We start from the raw sequence: 24,751 nt of genomic DNA, 5'->3' as shown, positions 1-24,751 counted from the left end.
CATTTAGGAACAAAAGATGTTTAGGCTCAACTTCTGGTGTGTATTGACGGCAAAAGGTAGGTTGAGGTGGAAGACTTATTAGATATTTAGAGAAAAGATGAAGGAGATTAATTTGTAAATCGGCGCCGATAGTGAGCAACCATCCAAAAGGTGTTCCTAAGCATTTTCTTCCAACAAGCTCAGGGAAGTTGAAATTGTAGATTTTAGTATGTGATAAGTTGAAGAGGCTACGTGTCTGACTTTCTTTATTGCCTTGTTCTCTTTCTTTAGAAAGCATAATCCAAGGACATTTAGGAGGTAATGGAGGTTTTTTCAATGAATTAACAACTGATTGCCACGACTTGCGGACGGCACCAACAACGAAGATATCATCAAAGAAAGATAGTCACAAGATTATATCATCGAGAATAAATTGTGGAAGATCAGCCCAGCAAGACATCTTAATAGGTTGGTTATGCTGTAATAGGCTGCGAAAAACAATAATGAACAAACCAGGAGGAAAAAAATTTAGAACATACTTACATAGACAGGTGAACACCAAATACTGCAGTCTACCCCACAACAACAAGAATATAAAGAAAATAATTCCTAGCGAAAACGTGTAAATTGTGGAACAAGAAATTAAACCTGTAAAAGAATTGATTTTTCATGAAGAAAAAGGCACGGACTATTTTTGTAAGATCAAAAAGACATGTTTGTAGGATGAATAGAACACTAACATATAGTAACATAACATAACATAACATAACATAACAGAGCCTCAAATCAACCATATTATTTAGTTACTGAGAAAGAAAACGTTTTCCTGTGTGTGACTTCTTTTTTTTAAGAGAGTTGAACCAGAGAGAGAGAGACGGAGAGGCTTTTTTAGGAGTCTGGCTTTGAACAATATCCTAAGAGGATTCTTCTTTCTAGATTGGACTTATATGTAATTCAAAAATTCCTCTAAATATTAGGTTTAACCAAAAAAAAAATTGAGAAAAAAAGTGTGATGAGACTGGTATAGACCGACGGTCACTCTAACTGCGTTAAGAATAAGAATTTAAGCTAAAACTACACGTGACCATAGCCGGGTAATTATGCCATACAATCCAGTCTAGATTCAGTAATAAGAATTCCGATTATTCTTAGGATTTTATTTTTAGACTAAACACAGCATAAAACGTGGCCCAACTTCCACTTTGGATCTGGGCTTTTTTAATTATTACTTCATCAAAGTTTAGTTCAGCTTATATTCTTATTCCTAAACCTAACGCAGTTAAGAGTCACAGTCTGTGTTCGTGTGTCAGTATATAATTCTAAGCCAAGTCGACGGTCACTCTAACTGCGTTAAGAATAAGAATTTAAGCTAAAACTACACGTGACCATAGCCGGGTAATTATGCCATACAATCCAGTCTAGATTCAGTAATAAGAATTCCGATTATTCTTAGGATTTTATTTTTAGACTAAACACAGCATAAAACGTGGCCCAACTTCCACTTTGGATCTGGGCTTTTTTAATTATTACTTCATCAAAGTTTAGTTCAGCTTATATTCTTATTCCTAAACCTAACGCAGTTAAGAGTCACAGTCTGTGTTCGTGTGTCAGTATATAATTCTAAGCCAAGTACCGTTCCGGAACAGAAGCCATAGGAACTTTGAGCTCCAACAAAGACTCTCTCTCTCTCGTTCAGCTCTCCGACAAAAACAGTACACAGAGGTAAACGTATCTATTCCTATTCTCTGTTTTTCTCAGAAACTAAACGGCATGGTTTATTTTTTGATCGGTTAATAGATTTTTTATTTTATTTTTTTATTATATATAAGTAGATGGGTTAATAGACGTTACTACGTTAGTGTTCTATTCATCCTACAAACATGTCTTTTTGATCTTACAACAATATATAGTCAGTGCCTATGAAATATTATAAATAAATAAAATTTCATCTTTTTCTGCTTTTGTGTTCATGAAAAATAAAATCTTTTGTCTATCAAATTATATGCTCTATGTTAGTTTTTATTTTTTATATTTCTTGGGGAAAAAAAATCCTTAATTCTTAACTGCCATCTGCAAGCACTTGTACAGGTCATGAACTGTGTTTAATTTCTTGCTCCATACATCACTTTCAGTATTAAGAAATTACCTATTCTAATTTTTTTTCCCCCTGTATTGTTTTTCAGCCGATTACAGCATAACAAACCTACTATTAAAATGTGCAATTGGGCCGATCTTCCGCATCTTATCCTCTATGAAATAATCTGCCGACTATCTTTCTTTGATGATATCTTCATTTTTGGTGTTGTCTGCAAGTCATGGCAATCAGTTGTTAATTCATTTGAAAAACCACCATTACCTCCTAAATGTCCTTGGATTATGCTTGCTGAAGAAAGAGAACAAGGCAATAAAGAAAGTCAAACGCGTGGCTTTTTCAACTTATCAGATGCTAAAACTTATGATTTCAACTTGCCTGAGCTTGTTGGAAGAAAATGCTTTGGAATATCTTTTGGATGGTTGCTCACTATTGGCACCGATTTACAGATTAATCTCTTTCATCCATTTTCTAAACATCTAATAAGTCTTCCACCTCAGCCTACCTTTTGCCGTCAATTCCCGTATGAAATGGAGCCTGAAGATCTTCGTAGTATTTTTGTTTTTAAGTGTGTTTTGTCAAGGAGTCCGTGGAACTCAGAAACTCATCAATATGATCCTGATTGCATAATTATGGAAATATATGGCGAAGTTAGAACATTAGCCTTCACTAGACCAGGATATAAAGCTTGGATTGATATAGAAAGTCCTACTCAATGTTATGATGACATTGCATTCTACAAGGGAATATTTTATGCTGTAGATGTTCATGGCGAAGTATTTGCTTGTTGCTCTGATGAACTTTTAGCTTGTCGCATTGATGATAACCAAAAGGTAGGAGCTACAGTTGTTGCGCCACGTCCGAAGGGAACCCGCGATGTTATCAAAAAGTATATTGTTGAATCATCCGGAGGTCTTTTGTTGGTTTCACGCGTGCGAGGTGGTCATCTTTACTCTTACGGAGATGAAGATCAAGAAGAAGTGATCGATAATGATCCCTATGTGACAATTGGGTTCACAGTTCTAAAGTTAAAAAGGTGTACTCAAGCAGGAAGCAAATATAAATATAAATATGTCAAGGTTCACAGTTTGGGTGATAGAGCATTGTTTGTGGGTAACAACTCATCGGTATCTTTGTCAGCATCAAGCTTCAATGGATGCAAAGCTAACTGTATCAATTTTACTGATGACAATTTTGAATTTTATGGGGCGAATGGTGGAGGGTACGACATGGGTGTATTTAGCATGGAAGATAGAGACACTAGTATGCCTTACCCAGTCGAATCCTTATCCTACTTTTCTACCCCACTTTGGTATATTTAACCTACATCTGTGCAACGCATTTGTTGGTTTAAATTAAAAACAAAAAATTATGAAAGTGGGTAAAATTATTGGTTTTTAGACAAGCTTGTATTTTGTGAACTCAGAGGTTGTAAAATTACATCTATGCAATCCATTTATCTAATAATAATTTTTCCATTTTAATTGCTATTATTTAATTATTTGTTTTTGTAATAATACTTTTTTAATGTTAATTGCTATTTTCTACAGGTTCTCTTCAATTATTATTATTATTTTTTGTAATATGATGATGCATCTAGATTGTCTATATATATACATAGGATAGGAGTATATTATAGATTATAGATTCCTTTTGTTCTTGCTATTATTTCAATATGTGAATTATCATAATTAATACAATTACATCTTTGAATAACTCAATTATCATTGTCTTCTTTAATTCTATTATTCTATATACTTTTATATTCTAAATTTTTTATTATTATTATTTTAGGGGTCCAAAACTGTTTAAAAACAGTCATTTTCCGCCTCTGAATATTCCATTATGATTTTCCAAATGAAACTCCTTTCTTTCATTTTGAATTGTACCCTTGCTCTTCAAAACCTTCTATTCCACTCACGGTCTTTGAATTTGAGGCTTAGTAATGGAGGTGGAAATGATGACAGTCCCAGAGGGAACAATCTGGCCTCAATAGCTTCAACAAATGGAAAATAAGCTTCCTAATAATGTGTGTTTTTCTTCTGATCTCGGTAGCCTGTTTGGTTACTAAGAAAAGTGTGGGAAAAGAAAACTGACTTATTCGTTATTACAGAATGGAACTTTTGGATTCGTGGCCTTAGTTTATGGAGAATTGCTTATAGGATAGTATTTGTGCTTTATGAATTAAATAGCAATGAAACTCTTGACTTTTTCTTTTTTTTTTCAGGAGAAGAATCCTTATGCTTTCTATGTATCAGATAGGAGCTTCTGTGGCAATTTGTAACCATAACTATCATAAAAAAAATTAAAAAAAAAAAAAAATCAGTTATTTTTTTGATAATTCGATAGTTAGGTTAGGCGATTTGAAGCTAAGATGTCTCCATTGTTAATACTAGGAGGTGCTAACTTATAGAGCTACTAAATTTACAAGGCTTTTGGCATTGAAAAATGGAAATTAAACTTGTAGAGCTACTAAATTTATAAGGCTTATGGCATTGAAAAATGGAAATTATACAAAAAAACAAAAAGCAAATCTTAGTACATGGGAAAAGAATGCTATGCAAAGATTGCTTGTCTTGACAACTCTTATTATTGATCGAACCCACAAAGTCTTTTCAATTTGAGCTTTTACTAATAATTTATGAATTTTCAAATATTTCATGTCTAGAAATATTGGGTTTTGCTTATTCTTTTTATCTTGTATATCCCTGCTTGCTTCATGTACTTCGATTATCTTTTATATATATATATATATATATATAGATAATTATACCAGACTAATTTTAATTAATTGATGGAATATACTGTTCTCTCTCTCTCAAATTTAAATCTAAATAATAAGATTTTTCCCTGTTTGTTGTCCTGATCATGCTTTTGGCTTCAAAAGCAAGCTAATATATTCAATTTTTATGGTCAACCATTTTCAAAGATTTACTCGTTATATGCATCATCTTTCTTGGCTTTACTATATAAACCAACTCTAAATATAAGAAATTTTCATAAACTCATGCAAAAAACTCCTGTAATTAGTACCGCATTAATAACATAATATAAATTAATAACAAATATAAAAAATACTTTTTATTTTATATTTAAAAATTGACATATCAAATTTTTTTTTTTAACTCACTAAACTTCAAAAAAACCAAACCCACCCTGACCGAACGCATTAATTTGTGGTCTGTCTCTGTCTCCTCTCTGCCTCTGCGACCGGTTGTCTTAGCCTCCAAAATCTTAGGTAAGCATTGGTTATGAATCTCAGATATTCACTGTGAAATATCTTCTCCCATTCAGTCTATTTTTCTCTTCTTTTTTCTTTAAAATGAATCTAGCATATGTTGATTTTACTTGCTTTTAAAAATTGAAGCTTCAAACTTGTTCAATGAAAACTAAAGCAAAAAAATTTTGTGGGTCTGAACATATGTGTTGTATTTTCCTTTTCTCAGTTGCCTTGTTGATATGTTATGTGACCATATACTTGTATGCCATTTATATTTTTTTGATATCATTGAATGGAGAGAGTAAATCTTTTGAGAATCTCAGTTGGTTTTGATTTTCTTTCTTATTGTCTAATTATACAATCATTTTGTAGCTCACTGGGATTAGTGTAGACTTATAGGACCTATTTGGATTGAGGGGGAGAAAGGAAGAGTGAAGGGGAGTAGAGTAGAGTTATTTGAAAATAAGCTAATTTTGGACCAATTTTACTCACTCTACTCCCCCTCCCTCCCCTTCAATCCAAATGGACCAATATTTTTTACTGCACAAAGAATTTTATCATGAATGTTTTCTATAGTGTATTGAAGTTGTGTTACTTGTGATAAATGACAAAGCAGTTTTTCTTTTGTCTTTGGACAATTGAACAGTTTGATAAACGCTTCAACATTGTTTTAAGAGGTATCATTGTGTTGTGTTGTGTTAGAACAATGGTAGATGATTAAATTCCAATTTTTCTAACAGATTAAGCTTTTGTTACAATCTATAATTTATTATGAATGAATGCTCAACATATATTTTGTTTACAAATGGCGGTCACAAGTTCGAAGAAAAGGAGGACGGTTTATGGCCTGCGTAAAAGTTTGTCGTTTTTTAATGAATGATCGCAGTGAGTGAAGTGATGTGATCATGGATCAAATGTTTGTGTAATTAAACGACTTACGCAAGCATTTAACAGTGATATTACTTGACAGTTCTCGAGTTACTTCTGAGCCAATTGGAAAATTTAAAAAAAAAATTAAGGGGTTTCGGGTTTCCATAACCAAATGAGAAAGAAAGTGGGGAAAAGCGGCGACTACGAAAAGAAAGTAAGGAACATGAAAAGGCTCTAGAGTCCGGTCTTGGTTCCTCTGTCGTTGTTTGCACTTTGCGGCTCTAGAGTCAACAGCTACTTTTCCAAAAACCCACTCTCAGAGTCAGAACCTTCACAGCCTACACAAAACGTTGACCTTCACTCCATGCCTAAGCTTATTCTCACAGTCCTCACACCCACTCTTCTCTTCCAAACCTGACTCCAACCGTGACCTCAAAACCCTCTACTCCTTTTGTGTCAGATTCCTTCTTGGTGGAAAAGATTCTTTTCAGCTTAATGCAGGGTAATCCCAATTCTTTCCATAACTATCTCTTTCAGTTGAACATCTTTAGGTGTAGTTGAAGTTCTTTGTCCCTACCGTGAAAATTTTCAATTGGGTTAGAAATTTGTTGACTTAATTGTGTTGAAATGTCAAAACTTAAAACATTCTTGACAATCTTTGAGTGCAATGGTTCATGTATTGGTGTGTTGTCGGAGTCTATCAGATAAGTGAGATCATCGAGTCTTTGGTTTCTATGTGCAAAAATTTGGAGTGGAGTTCATTGGTCTTTGATTTGTTAATTAGGACTTATGTGCAAGCTAGGAAATTAAGAGAAGGGCCTGAGGTGTTTTGCATGTTTAGAAGTAAAGGATTTTGTGTTTCTATCAATGCTTGTAATTGTCCTCTTGGTGGGCTTGTGAAGGTAGGGTGAGTTGATTTGGCTGTTGAATTATTGGGTTTAGATGCAAGAGAAGAGTTGCTAGGCCTTTCGAATGAGGATCATAATCGTTGTATTCAGATCAAAAGTTACATGGAACACTTGGCTTCTTTGGAGGAGACTTTCTAGAGACAAAAGTCTCGTGTCCTGTATGTGAAGGAGGGCGACAACAATACTCAATTCTTTCATAGGTTAGCAAACTCACATAGAAGAGCTAACCAAATTAAGAGGATTAAGGTGGATGGTGTTCTTTATGTGATGAGTCTGATGTGCGATCTCAGGTAGTTCATTATTACCAAAAGTTGTATGAGGAAACCGAAGTGAGGGTGCCTTACTATGGATGGGTTAGATTTTACATGTATTGTGGATGAAGAGAGGTTGTCCTTAGAGAGAGAATGGGGATAAATCCCCTAGTCCAGATGGGTTCACCATGGCTTTTTTCAAAAATGCTGGGGTGTTGTGGAAAAGGATGTTATGGATTTTTTTGAACACTTTCATCGACACTCTATGTTAGACCAGTCTATGAATGCTTATTTTCTCACTTTAATTCCTAAGAAGAGTAATGCTGTTAATATTAAAGATTTTCACTCTATTAGTTTGGTGGGTAGTGTGTATAAGTCTCTATCAAAGGTGTTGGCTAACAAATCGAGGGTAGTGTTGGAGAATCTCATTTCTGAGTCTCAAAATTCCTTTGTTGGTGGAAGAAAAATTCTAGATTTAGTGCTTATTGCTAATGAGTATCAAGATAGTAGGTTGAAGAGCCGTTAACCGGGTGTGGTTTGCAAGCTTGATTTTGAAAAAGGATATGACCATGTGAATTTGGATGCTTTGTTTTATACGTAGGGTTAGATGGGTTTTGGGGTGAAATGGAACGGGAGAATTAAGGCTTGTATTACTTATATTTGTTTTTCTTCCTGATAAATGGCTCCCCTAAAGGTTTTTTTGGAAGCTCACGCGGTTTGTGTCAAGTTGATCCACTATCTCCCTTTTGTTTCTTTTGATAATGGAGGCCTTGAGCAAACTTTTGAGGAAAACTGAGGAGGGTGATCTTATTTAGGATTTTCAAGTGGGAGCAATGAATTCTATCGGTGTGCGTATTTCCATTTGTTGTTTGCGAATCACACTATTTTATTTTGTGATGCTTCTAGCGAATAGCTTTTTTCCATAAGGTTGGCTTTGTCTTGTTTTCAAGCTTTTACGGGGTTGAAAGTTAATGTTGGGAAAATTGAGAATGTACTTGTTGGGAAGGTGAATAAAGTAAATGTCTTGGCTAATATTCTTCGGTGTAGAATGGGCAATTTACTTTGAAATATTTTGGGATGCCTTTAGGAACTTCGTTTAAGACATCTTCTATTTGGAATACTATTTTGGAGAAGATGGAGAAGAATCTATTAGTGTGGAAGCATCTCTATTTATCTAAGGGTGGTAGGCTAACGTTACTGAAGAGCACCCTCTCAAGTCTCCCAACATACTATTTATCTCTGTTCAGCATTCCTAAGGTTGTGGCTGCAACATTGGAAAGTATCCAAAGGAATTTTCTTTGGGGTCTTCAAAGGGTTGCTTCAAATACCCTTTGATGGCTTGGAAAAAGGTGTGTTTACCCATTGAGGTGGGCAATTTGGGGATAAGAAATGTGGTGTCTTTTAACCAAGCCCTATTAAGGAAATGAGTATGGAGATATGGATATGAAGTTACCCATCTCTGGTAGAGAGTTATCAACACTAAATATGGAGATGATCAAGAGGGGTGGAGCACTAAAGTTTGCAAGGGGGCTCATGGATGTGACCTATGGCGTAGTATTCATGAAGGGTGGGACAACTCTTCTAAGCATTTGTCGTTCGTAGTGGGTGATGGTACCCATATCCATTTTTGGCATGACAAGTGGATTGGTGATGATATCCTTAAATCTCCCTATATCTCGAACTCTACATGTGTTCACCTGACAAGAAAGCTTGTATTTCTAAGATTGTGTGGCTTTCGGAGGGGGAAAATGTTAGAGTTTGGGATTGAGATTTTATAGGGAGTTTCAAGATTGGGAGCTTGCTGCATCTTATTCTCTTCTTGAATTTATCCAATCTCACATTCCCCTAGGTACAAGAAGTGATGCTCTTAGTTGGTGTCTCAAAGGTAATGATAGGTTTGACATCTAGTCTTTCTACCATGAGATTCAGGATGCCCAGAAGTCTTTGTTCACTTGGAAATCTAAGATTCCTAAGCGAGTGGCTTTGTTTTTGTGGATAGTTGCTCATGTTCAGATTCTTACTCTAGATAATCTCATGCTTAGGAGATGTTCTTTGGAAAATCAATATCGTTTGTGTCGTTGTGATGGGAATCGATGGACCACTTACTTCATCATTGTCCTTTATACATATATTATGGATTTATATGCTTCAGGTCTTTGGCATGTATTAGGTCATGTCAGACTCAGTGGTGGGTTTACTTTCTTGTTGGCATCAATGGCTTAGGAATCATACTTCAAACGTTTGGAATTTGATCCCAAGTTGTTTGATGTTGATTGTATGGTTGGAATGAAAATGCTACTCTTTTGAGGACACTGAGAAGATGTTGGAAGAGTTATTTGTTCTTTGCCAGCATAGTCTTTTTGATTGGTCTCATTGCTAGGATTTTATTAATTGTTCCTCTTTGCCTGAGTTTATGCATTCACTTAGAATAATTTCTGGATTTCTTTCTTCTTGTTGTTGGTTTTTTTTTTCTCATTTCCTGTTGTTCATCATCACAACCAACTTGCATTTTTCCTACTTTTTTTCATTAATAATATTTCTTTTGATTACCTATAAAAAAAAAATGAGAAATGTATGGGGAAGTTGTTACAAGTGGGATTGATTTGAATGTTAGATGTTCTGAAAATGGAAGAAAAAGGGAAGGGGGGGGGGGGGGGTGAAGTCGAGCGGGGAGCTTGTAGTCCTTTTGTACGAACTTCAATTCTTTCATAGTGAATTCAGGTTAGCCTTGAGGATCGGTGGGTCAAATCCTCCCCAGGTTTTTACCGTGTGGTTTCCTGGGTGATCATATCTTGTGTTATTTATTTTCCGCTGCATTATATCTTGATATGATTGTTTGGATTGTTTTAACCTAGAATTGCTTAATTTGACTAAGTAACAACTTGGCTAATTAATCTAGGCTACGCAATCTGTGTGTTTTAAGGGGTCTAAAACCGTTCAATGTTTTTAATTTTGTATATTTTAGAAGTTTTTGGGTTTGTTCCTCTGTTACAGCCATGGTGAGTGAACAATGTCTGATTTGCTCTGCCTCTGGCTTGGGAAAAAAAAATATTGCTGTACCGAGTGTGTTATGGAAATTTTTGTACAATGTCTGCCTTTGGTAATGATATTGATTTAATGCACATTTCTCACTTTAGACAGTAGGTTGGGAGACTGGATTCCTTCGTTTGGGTTTCTGGAGTTCGAGATGAGTAACGACAGAGGAACGTCTGAAACCACCTTTAGCCCTCTTCATAATGGAGGGATCTAACGCAGTGGAGCTGGAGAAGTGAAAGGCAGAAAATGAGAGGCGGAGTGAGGGTTTGAAAATCGGATGCTCGGTGTGAGAGAGTGGAGACGTTGTTGTGTGCTCAGAGAGTGTTGAAGTTGGGAACAGAGTGCCTTGTTATGGAAAGGGCGTGAAGAGGAGAGAGAGAGCCAACGCGGGTAGGCTTGTGACCGTTCTGTGCACCTGTGTTTGGAATTGATTTTTGTGGGACCTAGTGACAGACGTAAAGTGAGTTAATGAATTGAAAAACCCACTGAAATATTTCACCCAAACAGCCCACCAAACTAAGTTATAAAAATTGGGGTATTTTTGAGTGAAGAGTGATCAGTGATCAGTGATGAGTGATGGGTGATAAAAATTGAGTGAAGAGTGATGAGTGAACAAAAAAAATAAACCAAACAGGGCCTAAGATTCCTAAGCGAGTGGCTTTGTTTTCGTGGATAGTTGCTCATGTTCAGATTCTTACTCTAGATAATCTCATGCTTAGGAGATGTTCTTTGGAAAATCAATATCGTTTGTGTCGTTGTGATGGGAATCGGTGGACCACTTACTTCATCATTGTCCTTTATACATATATTATGGATTTATATGCTTCAGGTCTTTGGCATGTATTGGGTCATGTCAGACTCAGTGGTGGGTTTACTTTTTTGTTGGCATCAATGGCTTAGGAATCATACTTCAAACGTTTGGAATTTGATCCCAAGTTGTTTGATGTTGATTGTATGGTTGGAATGAAAATGCTGCTCTTTTGAGGACACTGAGAAGATGTTGGAAGAGTTATTTGTTCTTTGCCAGCATAGTCTTTTTGATTGGTCTCATTGCTAGGATTTTATTAATTGTTCCTCTTTGCCTGAGTTTATGCATTCACTTAGAATAATTTCTGGATTTCTTTCTTCTTGTTGTTGGTTTTTTTTTTTTTCTCATTTCCTGTTGTTCATCATCACAACCAACTTGCATTTTTCCTACTTTTTTCATTAATAATATTTCTTTTGATTACCTATAAAAAAAAATGAGAAATGTATGGGGAAGTTGTTACAAGTGAGATTGATTTGAATGTTAGATGCTCTGAAAATGGAAGAAAAAGGGAAGGGGGGGGGGGTTGGTTCTAGGTATTGTAACTTATAATACACTAATCAATGCATATTGTAGCGAAAGGCTATTAGATGAAGCTTTTGAAGTAGTGAACTTAATGCTAGGAAAGGGGTTGAAACTAGGCCTTGTCAATTACAATGCTATCATAAATGGTTTATGTAAGAAGGAAATGTATGCCAGAGCAAAGGAAGTATTGGATGAGATGTTGTGCAATGGTTTGAGTCTTGATACTACCACTTACAAAATGCTGCTCATCGAGAGTTGTAAGAAGGATAATATTTTGGAAGCTGAAGAGATTTTTAATGAAATGTTGCATCGTGGTGTTATTCCTGATTTATTTAGCTTTAGTTCACTTATTGGAGTTTTCATGAGGAATGGGCATCTCGGTTAGGCATTAGTGCATTTTAAAAATATGAAGAAAGCTAGCTTAGTTCCGATTAATGTGATTTATACTATTCTTATAGATGGGTATTGTAGAAATGGCATTATGCCAAAGGCTTTGAAAATGCGGGATGAAATGCTAGAGCAGGGTTGTGTTATGGATTTGGTTACATACAACACCATTTTGAATAGGTCGTGTAGGGAGAAGATGCTTGCTGATGCAGATCAATTCTTCAATGAGATGGTAGAAAGGGATGTGTTTTTGATTTCTACACTTCCACCACTTTCATTTATGGGTATTGTAAGGATGGGAATATGAATAGAGCACTTAACTTGTTTGAGACAATGACTCAAAAGGAATCTCAAACTTGACATGGTGACATACAATACATTAATTGATGATTTTGCAAAGTGGGTGATATGGAGAAAGCTAAGGAGTTATGAGTTGATATGTGTTCTAGAGGGATTTCTCTCAATCACATTTAGTATGGAATTTTCACCCACTTGAGCAGAACGTTATCATTTGAATGAATGGAGGCAAAGGCAATAGCCTAACAGTCCATAGGAGTACTTCAATATAGTACTCTTTAGCTAGAAATGTCATAGAGCAATGTTTAGGGCTACTCAAAGGTCGATGGGAAATTATTAGGACTAAGTCTTTCTATCCTGTCAATACACAGTGTAGGATTATTACTGCATGTTGTCTTCTTCACAATCATATTATGAGAGAGATGCCTATTGACCCATTTGAAATGGCGGTTGATGAGGTTAGTGGTGGTCAAGGCCTTGATGGAGATATTGTCAGTTATATTGAGTCTTCTAATGCTTGGAGTGCTTGGAAAGATAATCTTGTTGAAGATTGTAAAACAAATGGAAGAATGCAAGGCATTGAATGTTATCTTTGTAATTCTACTATTAAAGAACAAATGTTCATTTTAGATGGTTTTCTTAGCAATTTTATTAGTAGTAGTTTTAGTTGAAAGAGTTCTTAAAAACTCTGTTGTGGTTGATATTCTCTTTTGTCAATGTACTTTTGTCTTTAAATGAAATAGTAGTGCCTTAGTTCAAATTTCTATGTTTTTTTGTTCAAGTTCCAAGTTCAAATTTTTGTAACTCTAGCTTGTACTAGTAGTTTTGTTTTTGCTTTGACTAAATTGACACCTTGTAACCACCTTCTCCACAAAAAAGATGAAAAAAAAAGTTCAAGACTTTCTATCCTTTTTAGCAAGTTACAGTGAAACATCAAGTGAATGTTTTTTTCAACTTTCCCCAGAATTTAGCATTGGATCAACGGCAATCCAGTGGGAACAGTAATATCAAATGTGGTGGCCTTGAATACAAAGTTTTGACTTGTCTCATGTAAGTTTTTCTAGATGCAGATGATCTCAATGAAACAAAAGAAGAAGGGTAGATCCACACAAGATGAGTCAAAGCAAAGTGGCAATAAACATCAATGGTCAGCTAGCGAGGATAAGATTCTGGTAGAATGTCTTTTGGATTTGGCTGCCTTAGGCCCTAAATGGAAGTCTAACAATGGTCAATTTAAGTCTGGTTACCTTGTGAAGTTAGGGGAGTTGATTTCAAATAAGATACCTGGTTGTAACCTTAGGGCCATACCTCATATTGACAATAGCTCAAGGTTAATGAAAAGACAATATGGTGCTATAAATGAGATGCTAGGACAAGGAAGTAGGTTTAGTTGGAATGATAGATACAAATATATAACATGTGATCCTAAAATTTTTGAAAGCTGGGTTAAATTGCATTATCAAAATTAAATTTTGTAGTTAAAATAATACATGTGTACGAGTTACATTAATTGATAATTGATGAATTCAAATGTTAATATTGAAGGGTCATCCCAATGCTGCTGGTTTGAGGAATATGCCATTCCCTCACTACGATGATTTTGCTACTATTTTTGGGAAAGATAGAGCACATTGCTTAGATGCAAAAGGTCCTAGTTAGATGGTGCAATTTGTTGAGAGGGAGGAGAGGGAGAAGGCTGAAGCTTGTGAAGATGTGGAAGATACTGATGGCTCTTTTGCAAGCTGGTGAACCCGTAGCTGGAACATGTAGACAACCCGTAGTTGCAACATACCACATGGAGGAAGAGAGCAAGGAATGATAATCCCATATTTATCCAATTAATTTATAACCTGAGTAATATGGGCAAACTTTCTGAAGGAGCCACTGAAAGTATGAAAAAACTTGCTGAAACTCTTATGGCCTATTTGGATTAAGGGGGAGAGAGAGAGAGAGTAGAGTAGAGTAAAGTTAGCCTAATATCCAGCCAACTCTACTCTACTCCCTCTTGCTCCATCTCCCTCCCCCCTTAATCCAAACAGGCCATTAAGCATGAAGCAGATAAGGTAGATAGAATAATGAAAGTTCATGATGAACTTTTGCTAGTTGAGGGCTTGACTGATGAGGATGTTGTAAATGTTGGAAAGACTATTACTATTGATTGCCATAAGATTGATTACTTTTTCATAGTGAAAAGGCATTTCAAGAAGTTGTTTTTGAACACTTTGCTTAAAAAAATGATTGCTACTCTTGTCTCAAGTATTGGCAATTTTACTTTAATATGTGATGATTTTATGACTCAGTGGTTGTTTGTATGGGAGAATTGTGTAATCTTGCGTGAATATTGACAAAAATATTAGTTTATATTCTCGTCTATTTTGTCACAGCCAAGATATAATGTTAGTGGGATTATGCCAAAAGCGGAAGCATTATTTTAAATAATTTTGAATGATGGATTATGAAAAAACAAGATTTTGTGTTGCTATTATTTAATACTGTAGGTAATTTAGGGTGGGTGTGTGTGTGTGAGTGTGTGTGTGTGTGTGTGTGTGTGTGTGTATTCCTATATATGAATTTTAAGGGTCATAGGGGTATTTTAATAATTGTAGAAGTATTTGGGTGATTTTGAGAGTCATAGGGGTATCTTGATCATTTTGGGTCTTCCAAGGGTATTTGTGGTTTAGGGGTAATTTTGGCATTTTTTTGTTATGAGGCTACTTTTTTGGATTATGAAGAGAATGTAATTTAATGAACCAAACACCTTAATGTCACATTAAGGTAATGTGATCACATGAATCTAAGATTACAATGATATAACATTAAGCGAACCAAACGCCCTCATAATGGGTTTTGAATGAGTATTGTCGACAAGGTCAAATGAATGAGGCCAAATTGATATTGTGGAAGATGATTGAGAAAGGTGTTAATCCTGATAGATTCACCTACATAAATGGACATGTGAGCCAGGACAACCTGAAGGAAGTGTTTGGGTTCCATGATGAAAATATTAGATGTTATCTAAGAAAGGCATCTAAGAAAAGTCACCTCGCCATGATCAATATAAGCGCAGTGTCTTTTCAGCCTCAAAGGTTTCCTCTAACACAATGTAGAGACAAAGACTACTAACTTTGTGTGACTCTCTGTGTTGTGCTTTCACTTTTAATTTATTTATCTCACATGCCAACCCAAGAAAAACTACTAACTGTCTATATTACTCTTTGTGTTGTGTTTTCACTTTTAATTTATTTATCTCACACGCCAAGCCAAGATATGTTTAAGCTGCTAGGGAAATTGATGACATCTAATCTGAATGACAGACAAGATTACCTGATGATAAATTCTAACAGCATCATATCAAATTGAGTTTAGTTAGCTGTATGCCAGATTGATACTGAAGGTGGGATGTGTTCTGTTTACATTCTTCATTCTTGCATTATTGTGAAGTCTTGTGGTTATATTTCTCCTTCATTTATGTATTGATCAAGGAGTGTTTGCAGGGGGTAAGAAAGCTTAATTGTAATCCTTGGACATGAGCATAATGTAATTGCTTATGATGAAGGTGAGGTTAGTCATGCCTTGGATAAACCTTATGATTGTTTAAGAGATGAATATTTGAAATGTAGAATATTTACACATTTTAGTTTGTCCTACAGGGGAACTTTGGATAAAGGAATGGCAGAGTCAAGAATTCGATCACATTGACTATCACTCATTAATGAAGAGTTGATAATCATGCATCTATAGAGGTATGAATTTATGTCATAGTTGCCAAATATTAGATTATAGTCTTTGGCCCTTCCAATGTTTAATTATCTTATGCAAGTGATTTTGCATGGGCTCACATAATCGGTTTCCTAAATGTAATTGCTATATTTCTCTGTGCAAGATGTGTAATATATATTAGGGTCTGATTCCATGTCAACAACTGTGCAGTGCCAACAATTGTTCAAAGCTGGATCTAGGAACTTCGATCTCCTAACAAAGCCTCTTCATCTCTCTCTCTCTCTCTCTGTGGTTCAACTTTCTTCAATTCTCTTCCCAAAAAAAAAAAATGTGGATGGTTGACTTTAGGATCTGTTATGCTATGTTATGTTATGTTACTATGTTGGTGTTCTATTCATCCTACAAACATGTATTTAGGAACGCCTTTTGGATGGTTGCTTACTATCGGTGCCGATTTAGATATTAATCTCTTCCATCTATTGTCTAAACATCTAATAAGTTTTCCACCTCAACGGCTCAACCTACTTTTTGCCGTCAAGGGGGTCTATTTGGTTGCTGAGAAAATGTGGGGAAAGAGAATTGAATTGTTAAAAAAATGGAACTTTTTTCTTATTCAACTTGTCAAGTTTGAATATTTTTGCACTAAAAGTGCTTTGTCTAGCTTTTGAGAAGCTTGTTCGAGTGTCTAAGAAAGCTTAACAAAGAAAATGAATACCTTAGTCTAGAGAAAACTTTGATTATAATATTCTTCAAAAGTAATAAAAAATAAAAGTACAAATTGCTCTACATGTATGTATGTATGTTTCTCACAAACAATAAAGGCATAAAGTATTTGTGCGCACTATTTGTTTAAACTAGTCGCTAACTCGTGCGATGCACGGGATTCATTAAAAAAAGACAATAGTGCAATTATCTATTGGATAGTGACTTTGTTTGAATATGATGTTTGCTTCAAAATCACTTAACACATACTTCAACAATCTTACATTATAAGTATATCTAACATGACCACAATCATCAATTTGCATAATTTGCATATTTTAGAAAGTAGCATGCATCATAAACTTGATATCACACATAATGCTCATAAATTACTGTAAAGAAAATTGTAGTGCACCTATGTTCATAAGAAACTTACCATGATGCATACTGTTTTTTTAGGCAACCAATCATGGGTAGTGAGTGGGCCACGTAAGCAAATCCATCTGCCAAGGAATTCATTACAATATAATAAACAAAAATGTTATATGTCTCATAACTAAAAAGCATTGCTACAATTGTTTTTGAATCAATAATTATAGTGTTGGTAGTCATGATGCAAGTGAGAAAAAAAAAAAAAAAAAAAAAAAAAAAAAAGATCACCTCATTTAGATAAGTAGAGTGTTTCGGCCACTATCTTTGAAATTGAGTCATAACATCGATGGGGGCTTCTTTTTCTCAATAGCATGAGCTTTTATCACTCAGCAAGACTAACCCATAAAACAAAGTGCTGGACTGAAGCAAATCTTATTATAATCTTAGAGGTTAGAGAGGGCTTTGACTAAATAGTTACAGAATGCATAATCTCTAGAGTCATAGATAATTCAATAAAATTTTAATTATATAAATCCCTAAACCCTTTAATTTACAAAAGCAATGCAAGCTGAAAAGTATAAGAAAAAAAGAAAAAGAAAAAAGATATAAAGCATAAGTTTGAGGAATGGCCTTTTGCATATACATTTTGAACATGGCTTGCAAAAGATTGGGGTTAAATGTCCTTCTGTTTCTCTACACCAAGGTTATATTGTCCTACTATATTGAAAAATGTACACCTTCCTTGCATTCCTCAGGTGCCTCATTTAAATCCAATAGATATGTAAATGCAAATCAACACATATTGAAGATTAAAGCCCACATTAGCTCTAAAGCTTGGATATTTAGCTCTCAAAGATTAGTTCTTATACTCCTATAATTATATTGAAAAGGCTAACTATATACTAAGTCTTTATCCTCTTTAAGTATGGAATTTCTTATCAATCTAACAAAGAATAGGACTCTCCTTTAGGCCTTGAAGAAATACAGTAGGGAGTATGAATAGCTGCAAAATAACATAATTAAGTCCACCTTCAAAATAATATAATTCTTTCCTCTTTCCATTTCAAAAAGATCTAAAATTCCAATCTGCATAATCTGGTTCTTCTTCCAACCCCAAGAAACCATAAACACCACTCCATACCTAATCCCTACCAGTTTTCCCTCACCATACCCAATTCTATGCATATTTAATATCACAAAACCTAATTAGAATTCCCAAAAACAAATTTGATTTCCCTAAACCCAAAACTTCTGCAACAAATTTCATATTGCATTTGTAGAAGCCTCAGCCTTTAAGGTAATCTTATAGATCTACTAACAATCTCAAATTTAATGGCCAATGATAATATTTTGCTGAGTTTCACATATATGGAAAATGATGCAAAAGATTTGACGTGGCTGTATAAGACTATACACAATTTAGGTAGAAATCAAATGCTCTAAGTTATTGAACTTACAATTTCTTGAATTTGTATAAGACTATAATTTCTTGAATCTAAAATATTGTACGCAATTTAGGTAGAAATCAAATTCTTTGTCAATGCAACCATAATTATGTAGGAATAAAAGGCCTTGACTTTAAGAACTAAGAATCAAAAAATAATCCATCTAGTGCACATTCATTACTATCAATTCATATAAACATTGTCTGTAAGTATTGAATCTATTGATGTATATGACAGATCTCCAATTAAAAACCACAGCAATCAAAACAATCATCCACACCACAACACAAAGTACTGAAGCAAAAAGACAAAGCTCCAATTAAAACCCCCATCATTCAAAATTTCAGCATAACAATCATCCACACCACAACACGAAAGAGGTAGTAACAAAATAGAAAAAGGGAAACAAAAAGCATCAAGCAAAAGAATGGAGCACAAGAACAACTGGAATTTAGAGATACCTCAATCGAATCCTCCAGGTTTTGTCAGTATTTATATAGGCTGCAGAGAGGAAGACAGGAAGGAAGGAAGTCAAATAGGCGGTTGTTACTGTGAAATCATAGAGCAAGAAGGTGGGGAGATTTTCATGGCTTCAAATCGTATTAGATTCTTTCCCCTTTACAGTGAAACGATGTGAAATTGTAGTAGAAGTTCAAACCATCTGTTTGTGCATAACCGTAGAACAAAAAAGTGGGAGAAATTCAAACGGTCTGTTTCCCATTCCCCACGCTGTGTTTCTCACGCAAAACCCTGATTATTCTCTGTACGTTTTTTTTTTCCTCTTCCTTTAAGGTTCCCTCCACGTTACAATCTTCAAACTCTATCTCCTCAGGTTTCTATTTGGTCACACAAAACCCTGATTATTCTCTGTACGTTTTTTTTTTTCTTCCTTTAAGCTAAAAGGCTCATAAACCAACTTCACCATTTTTATTTTTTTATTTTTCCTTTAAGTTGAACTGAAAAAGTTTTGGGTTAGGCTTGATAGTGGAACTAAATAAATAAGATGTTGGCTGGATTAATTATACAAATTTATTATAGGGTGATAATGGAAGTAAATAAATAAGTAGTGAGCTGTATTTATAGGGCTGGGATTTGTAGGGCTAAAAATTGTAAAAACTATTTTAAAATTGAAGGAAAAATTATTATTTTTATTTAAAAAATAACATGGCAGCTGATGTGGCACAATGTGAACAGCAGCATTAAACACTTATTTTTATTTTTTTTCCTTTAAGCTAAACTGAAAAGGCTTTGGGTTGGGCTTGATAGTAGAACTAAATAAATAAGATATGAGCTAGATTAAATTTATTATAGGGTGATAGTGGAAGTAAATAAATAAGCAATGGGTTGCATTTATAGGGCTGAGATTTATAGGGCTGAAAATTGTAAAAATCATTTTAAAATTGAAGGAAAAATTATTATTTTTTATTTAAAAAATGATGTGGCAGTTGATGTGGCGTAATGTGAGAACAGCAGCATTAAACGCTACGTTTCAGCTTTTAGTAATATATAGATATAGATTTGTATGGTTTGTGGACAATAGAAAAGTTGTAATTTTTCATGAACAAAAGTCACTAACATTGATCCATCGACAAAATAAAAGTAATTTAAAGAAAATTGAATAAGTACGCACGTACCCACTAACCAAAATCAACCAAAGAAAGGGAAAACTAGTTTGCTAATGGCAGAAAGTAAGAAACTTACTAATGACTTTGTCTTGGAGGCAGACCTTGGCTGCTCAATTTGTATGATTCTCATTTTTGTTAGGTAGTCAGCCCAGCATTATATGTGTCTACATGAAGGCCCAATATTGACATTGGGCCCGAGTCTCTCAATCCAGCTGCTACAGAGAGAGAGAGAGAGAAAAGTTATCAAGTTGGACTTGTGTGCAATGTTTGAGCCTACTTCAACTTCACTAAGGGGTATGGCCGAGAATGAAGACTTGTGTGAAACATTATGGCCTATTTCAACTTCACTAAGGGGTACGGCCCAAAATCAATAGTTCATGCAAAAAAAAAAAATTTCTTGCAAAATTATCACTTTTGGTACTTATATTTTGGGATCATTGTCAATTTAGTTTCTATATTTTGGAAACAGTCAAGATTTGATCTTTGTTATTTTCAATTTGCAATCAATTTAGTCCATATCATCAACTCACCAAAAGTTGACTGTAAGTTGAAAATAACAAGGAGTAAATTTCATTGCTATCAAAATGTAAGGACTATCCAATTTAAAAAAAAAAAAAAAAAAAAAAGGGAAAAGAATGCTATTAAAAGATTGCTTGTCTTGACAACTCTTATTATTGATCAAACCCACAAAGTCTTTTCAATTTGAGCTTTTACTAATAATTTATGAATTTTCTAATATCATGTCCAGAAATATTGGGTTTTGCTTATTCTTTTTATCTTGTATATCCCTGCTTGCTTCATGTACTTCAATTATCCTTTTTTTATATAATTACACCAGACTAATTTTAGTTGATTGATGCAATATACTATTCTCTCTCTCAGATTTAAATCTAAATAATAAGATTTTTCCTTGTTTGTTGTCCTGATAATGCTTTTGGCTTCCAAAGCGAGCTAATATATTCAATTTTTATGGTCAACCATTTTCAAAGATTTATTCGTTATATGCATCACTTTCTTGGCTTTACTATATATACCAACTCTAGATATAAGAAATTTTCATAAACTCTTACAAAAAAACTACTATAATTAGTACCGCATTAATAACGTAATATAAATTAGTAACAAATATAAAATATACTTTTTATTTTATATTTAAAAATTGACATTCCAATAATTTTTTGGTGGAAATCACATTTTTGTCCTTATATTTTCAGGTAATTCTCACTTTGGTCCCTAGATTTTATTTTTAGCGCTTTTAGTCCCTATCTTGAAAAACGCTTCCCGTTTTGATCTCTGCCGTTATATCAGAGGTGGGAAATACACATGTGACAAACGGCAGAATTAAAAATATATATATATTAAAAATATATTATTTTATTTTAAAATAAAATAAAATTTTAGTTATCAATAATTTTAAAATAAAAATATTAAAAATTTTAGTTAAAAATAATTGTTCCTCCTGTTGTTCCACCAACAACATGGTTTCCCAGAAAATAGAAATTCAAGATTTTATTCTCTTTTATTTCATTTTCTTGGCATCCAAACAAGCAAAAATATATACAAAACCATGATCAAACTCAGATACCCACAATAAAAGTTCAAAACAGAACCACAACTTAAACCCAATCTGAGAGAGAGAATCGAAACACCCATAAACCCACTGCCACCAAATTGCCACCCACATCTATAACAACCTGCGTAAACCCACAATGAACCCATCCCTACCAACAACACAGCAACCCCCCACCGCCGCCACCACCATAAATCTGGCATCAATACCCACAACGAAAATTCAAAGCAAAACTAAAACCCACATCCAATTTGAGAGAGAGAACCGGAGAGAGAGAAAGAGAGAATCAGAATGAGAGAAAGAGAATCCACCATCGCCACCGATCCAAACCACCACGCCATCACCATCAATCTCCAAATCACCATGCTGTCACTGTCGATCTTCAGTCCATACTGCCGATGTCGATCTCCAGTCCACGCCAATCTGAGAGAGACACCAAATCAGAGAGAGGGGGAGAGAGAAAGGAATACGAGAAATGAAAGAAAGGAGTGATTGTATGATTGAAAGAAGAGAGAGTGATTGTGTTGGAGTATCTTCAGTCCATAGTTGCTAAAAATAATATATATATATATATATATATATATGTTTTTTTTGGGTTTTGTTAGTTGATTGTGTTGGAGTATCTGAGTTTAATCATGGTGTTGTATATTTTTTTGCTTGTTTGGATGCTAAGAAAATGAAATAAAAGAGAACAATATCTTGAATTTCTTATTTTTGGGCAACCATGTTCTTGAGGGAAGAACAGGAAGAACAATNGACTCGGCAATTTTTGAAAAAGTAGGGTGCGGGTGCGGCGAGACTCGGCGATTAAAAAATTATTAAAAATATTTTTATTTATATTTTCTATATATTTTTACTATTAAAATATTCATAAAAAACACATTGTTATGCCTTGATTCACAAAACAAAGAAAGAAGAAGACAAGAAACACATTACAATGCCTCTGAGGTCAGAATTTCGGCAGCTCCGGCGATTTTCAAGGCCGATATCGGCCCGTTTCGGCCGTTTCCGGCATATTTCGGCCGTATCGGCCGTATCGGTCGCCGGCCGATACGATCCGATACGGCCGATATTGACGGATTCTAGCCGAATCGAAGCCGATTCTGGCCGAATCGAGCCTCGTCCGCGCGAATCGAGCCTCGTTGGCTCAAATCTGAGAAAAAAAAAAAAAAACAGACCACCTCGAGTCGCCGCGTCCCGCGTCAGGCCGCGTCGGACTCGGCGGACTCGGGTGTGGCACCCTCCCAGCCGCGTCCGTGCTTTCTAGATCTAGATTGTGTGTGTATATATATATTGTGATATAGGAGTATATTACAAATTGTAGATTCCTTTTATTCTTGCTATTATTTCAATATGTGAATTATCATAGTTAATACATTTACATTATTGAATAACTCAATTATGATTGTCTTCTTAAATTCTATTATTCTATATACTTTTATTTTTCTAAAAATTATTTTATTTTGGCGTCCAAAACTTTTTAAAAACAGTTATTTCCACCTCTGAATATTCGATTATGATTTTCCAGATAAAACCCCCTTTTCTTTCATTTTGAGCTGTATCTCCAGAGTCCAAAGCCCGTGTTCTTCAAAACCTTCTATTCTACATGCGCACACAAGCACACACTTTCAATTTGAGGCTTAGTAATGGAGGTGGAAATGATGACTGTCCTAGAGGGGATCTCTGTGCCTCAAGAGCTTCAACAAATGGTCAATGAGCTTTTAAAAATGTAAGTTTTGCTTTTCTGATCGTGGTGATCCATTTGGTTGCTGAGAAAGTGCGGGAAAAGAAAACTGACTTGTTAAAAAATGAAACTTTAGGAGTGGTGGCCTTAGTTTATGGAGAATTGCTTATAGGATAGTGTTTGTGCTTGTATGAATTGAATAGCAATGAGATGAAACTCTAAATTTTTTGTTTTTTCAGGAGAAGATTCCTTATGAAGAGCTTCTATGGCACTTGGCATTTGTGTAGAGAAAAAAAAGGTTAGTCAATGCAAATGACGGTAGAAGTGTCATATTTTAGCTTTTGCAATCTATTTTTAGTCAATGCAATTCGTAACCATGACTATAATCAAAAATTATTTTCAAGTTTTTTTTTTTAATTTTTTATAATTCAATAGTTGGAGATGAGTCTCCATTGAAAAATACTAGGAGGTGCCAACTAGTAGAGCTACTAAAGTTAGAAGGTTCTTGGCAATGAAAAATGGAAATTATAAAAAACAAAAAAACAAAAAGCGAACCTTAGTACATGGGAGAGGAATACTATTTAAAGATTGCTTGTCTTGACTACTCTTGTTAGTGATCGAAATTGAGCTTAGTAAATGAAATTGAGCTTTTACTAATAATATATGAATTGTGAAATATTTCATGCCCGAATACATAGGTTTTTGCTTATTCTTTTTATCTTATATATCACAGCTTGCTTTACGTACTTCAATTAATTTTTTTTTTTTATAGATCATTATACCAGACTAATTTAATTGTTTGATACAATCTATGGTTCATGCTTGATTGGTAAAGGATGCCTAGAAGAAAGGGCCACAATCCTATGGTATCCTTGTAGAGATTGCATGCATCAGATCTGCAGATGAGCTATTGGGAAGATGTTGCTTATCACATCAAATAAAATGCTATTGATATATCACTAAACTTCAAACATATATGGTTTATTTTCCTTTTCCTAGTTGCCTTGTTGATATGTTCTGTTCTCATATGCCCATATACCATTTTTTTTCCCTTTGATATCATTGTATGGAGAGAGTAAATTTTTTTTAAAAAAATTTCAGTTGGTTTTGATTTTCTTTCTTATAGTCTAATTATACATTCATTTTATAGCTGACTGGGTTTAGTGCAGACTTATAGCTTTTACTGCACACAGAATTTTATCATGAATGTTTTCTACAGCGTATTGAAGTTGTGTTACTTGTTATAAATGACAGAACATTTTT

At 34.5% G+C, this 24,751-nt stretch overlaps 1 protein-coding gene and 2 pseudogenes across 1 annotated transcript; all 3 read left to right on the top strand.

Moving 5' to 3' along the window:
* Positions 1 to 2,193: 2,193 nt before the first annotated feature.
* LOC112034310 (putative F-box protein At5g55150) lies at positions 2,194 to 3,393 on the top strand. Its single transcript, XM_024067127.2, has one exon. It carries the CDS (start codon positions 2,194 to 2,196, stop codon positions 3,391 to 3,393), a length of 1,200 nt encoding a protein of 399 aa, XP_023922895.2.
* A 2,703-nt stretch (positions 3,394 to 6,096) lies between these two features.
* On the top strand, positions 6,097 to 7,207 carry LOC136066203 (pentatricopeptide repeat-containing protein At5g01110-like; annotated as a pseudogene).
* A 1,550-nt stretch (positions 7,208 to 8,757) lies between these two features.
* LOC112034309 (pentatricopeptide repeat-containing protein At5g01110-like) lies at positions 8,758 to 12,505 on the top strand (annotated as a pseudogene).
* The last annotated feature ends 12,246 nt before the right edge of the window (positions 12,506 to 24,751 follow it).

The sequence above is a fragment of the Quercus suber genome, unplaced genomic scaffold (genome assembly GCF_002906115.3).
Source record: "Quercus suber isolate HL8 unplaced genomic scaffold, Cork oak 2.0 scaffold_28, whole genome shotgun sequence".
Lineage (NCBI taxonomy): Eukaryota > Viridiplantae > Streptophyta > Magnoliopsida > Fagales > Fagaceae > Quercus > Quercus suber.
The sequence above is the reverse complement of the archived record's forward strand: the minus strand, read 5'-3'. Positions and strand labels throughout refer to the sequence as shown.

What these genes read in the sequence shown, in the direction of transcription:
- LOC112034310 (XM_024067127.2), top strand. Translation starts at nt 2,194, where the DNA reads ATGTGCAATTGGGCCGATCTTCCGCATCTTATCCTCTATGAAATAATC.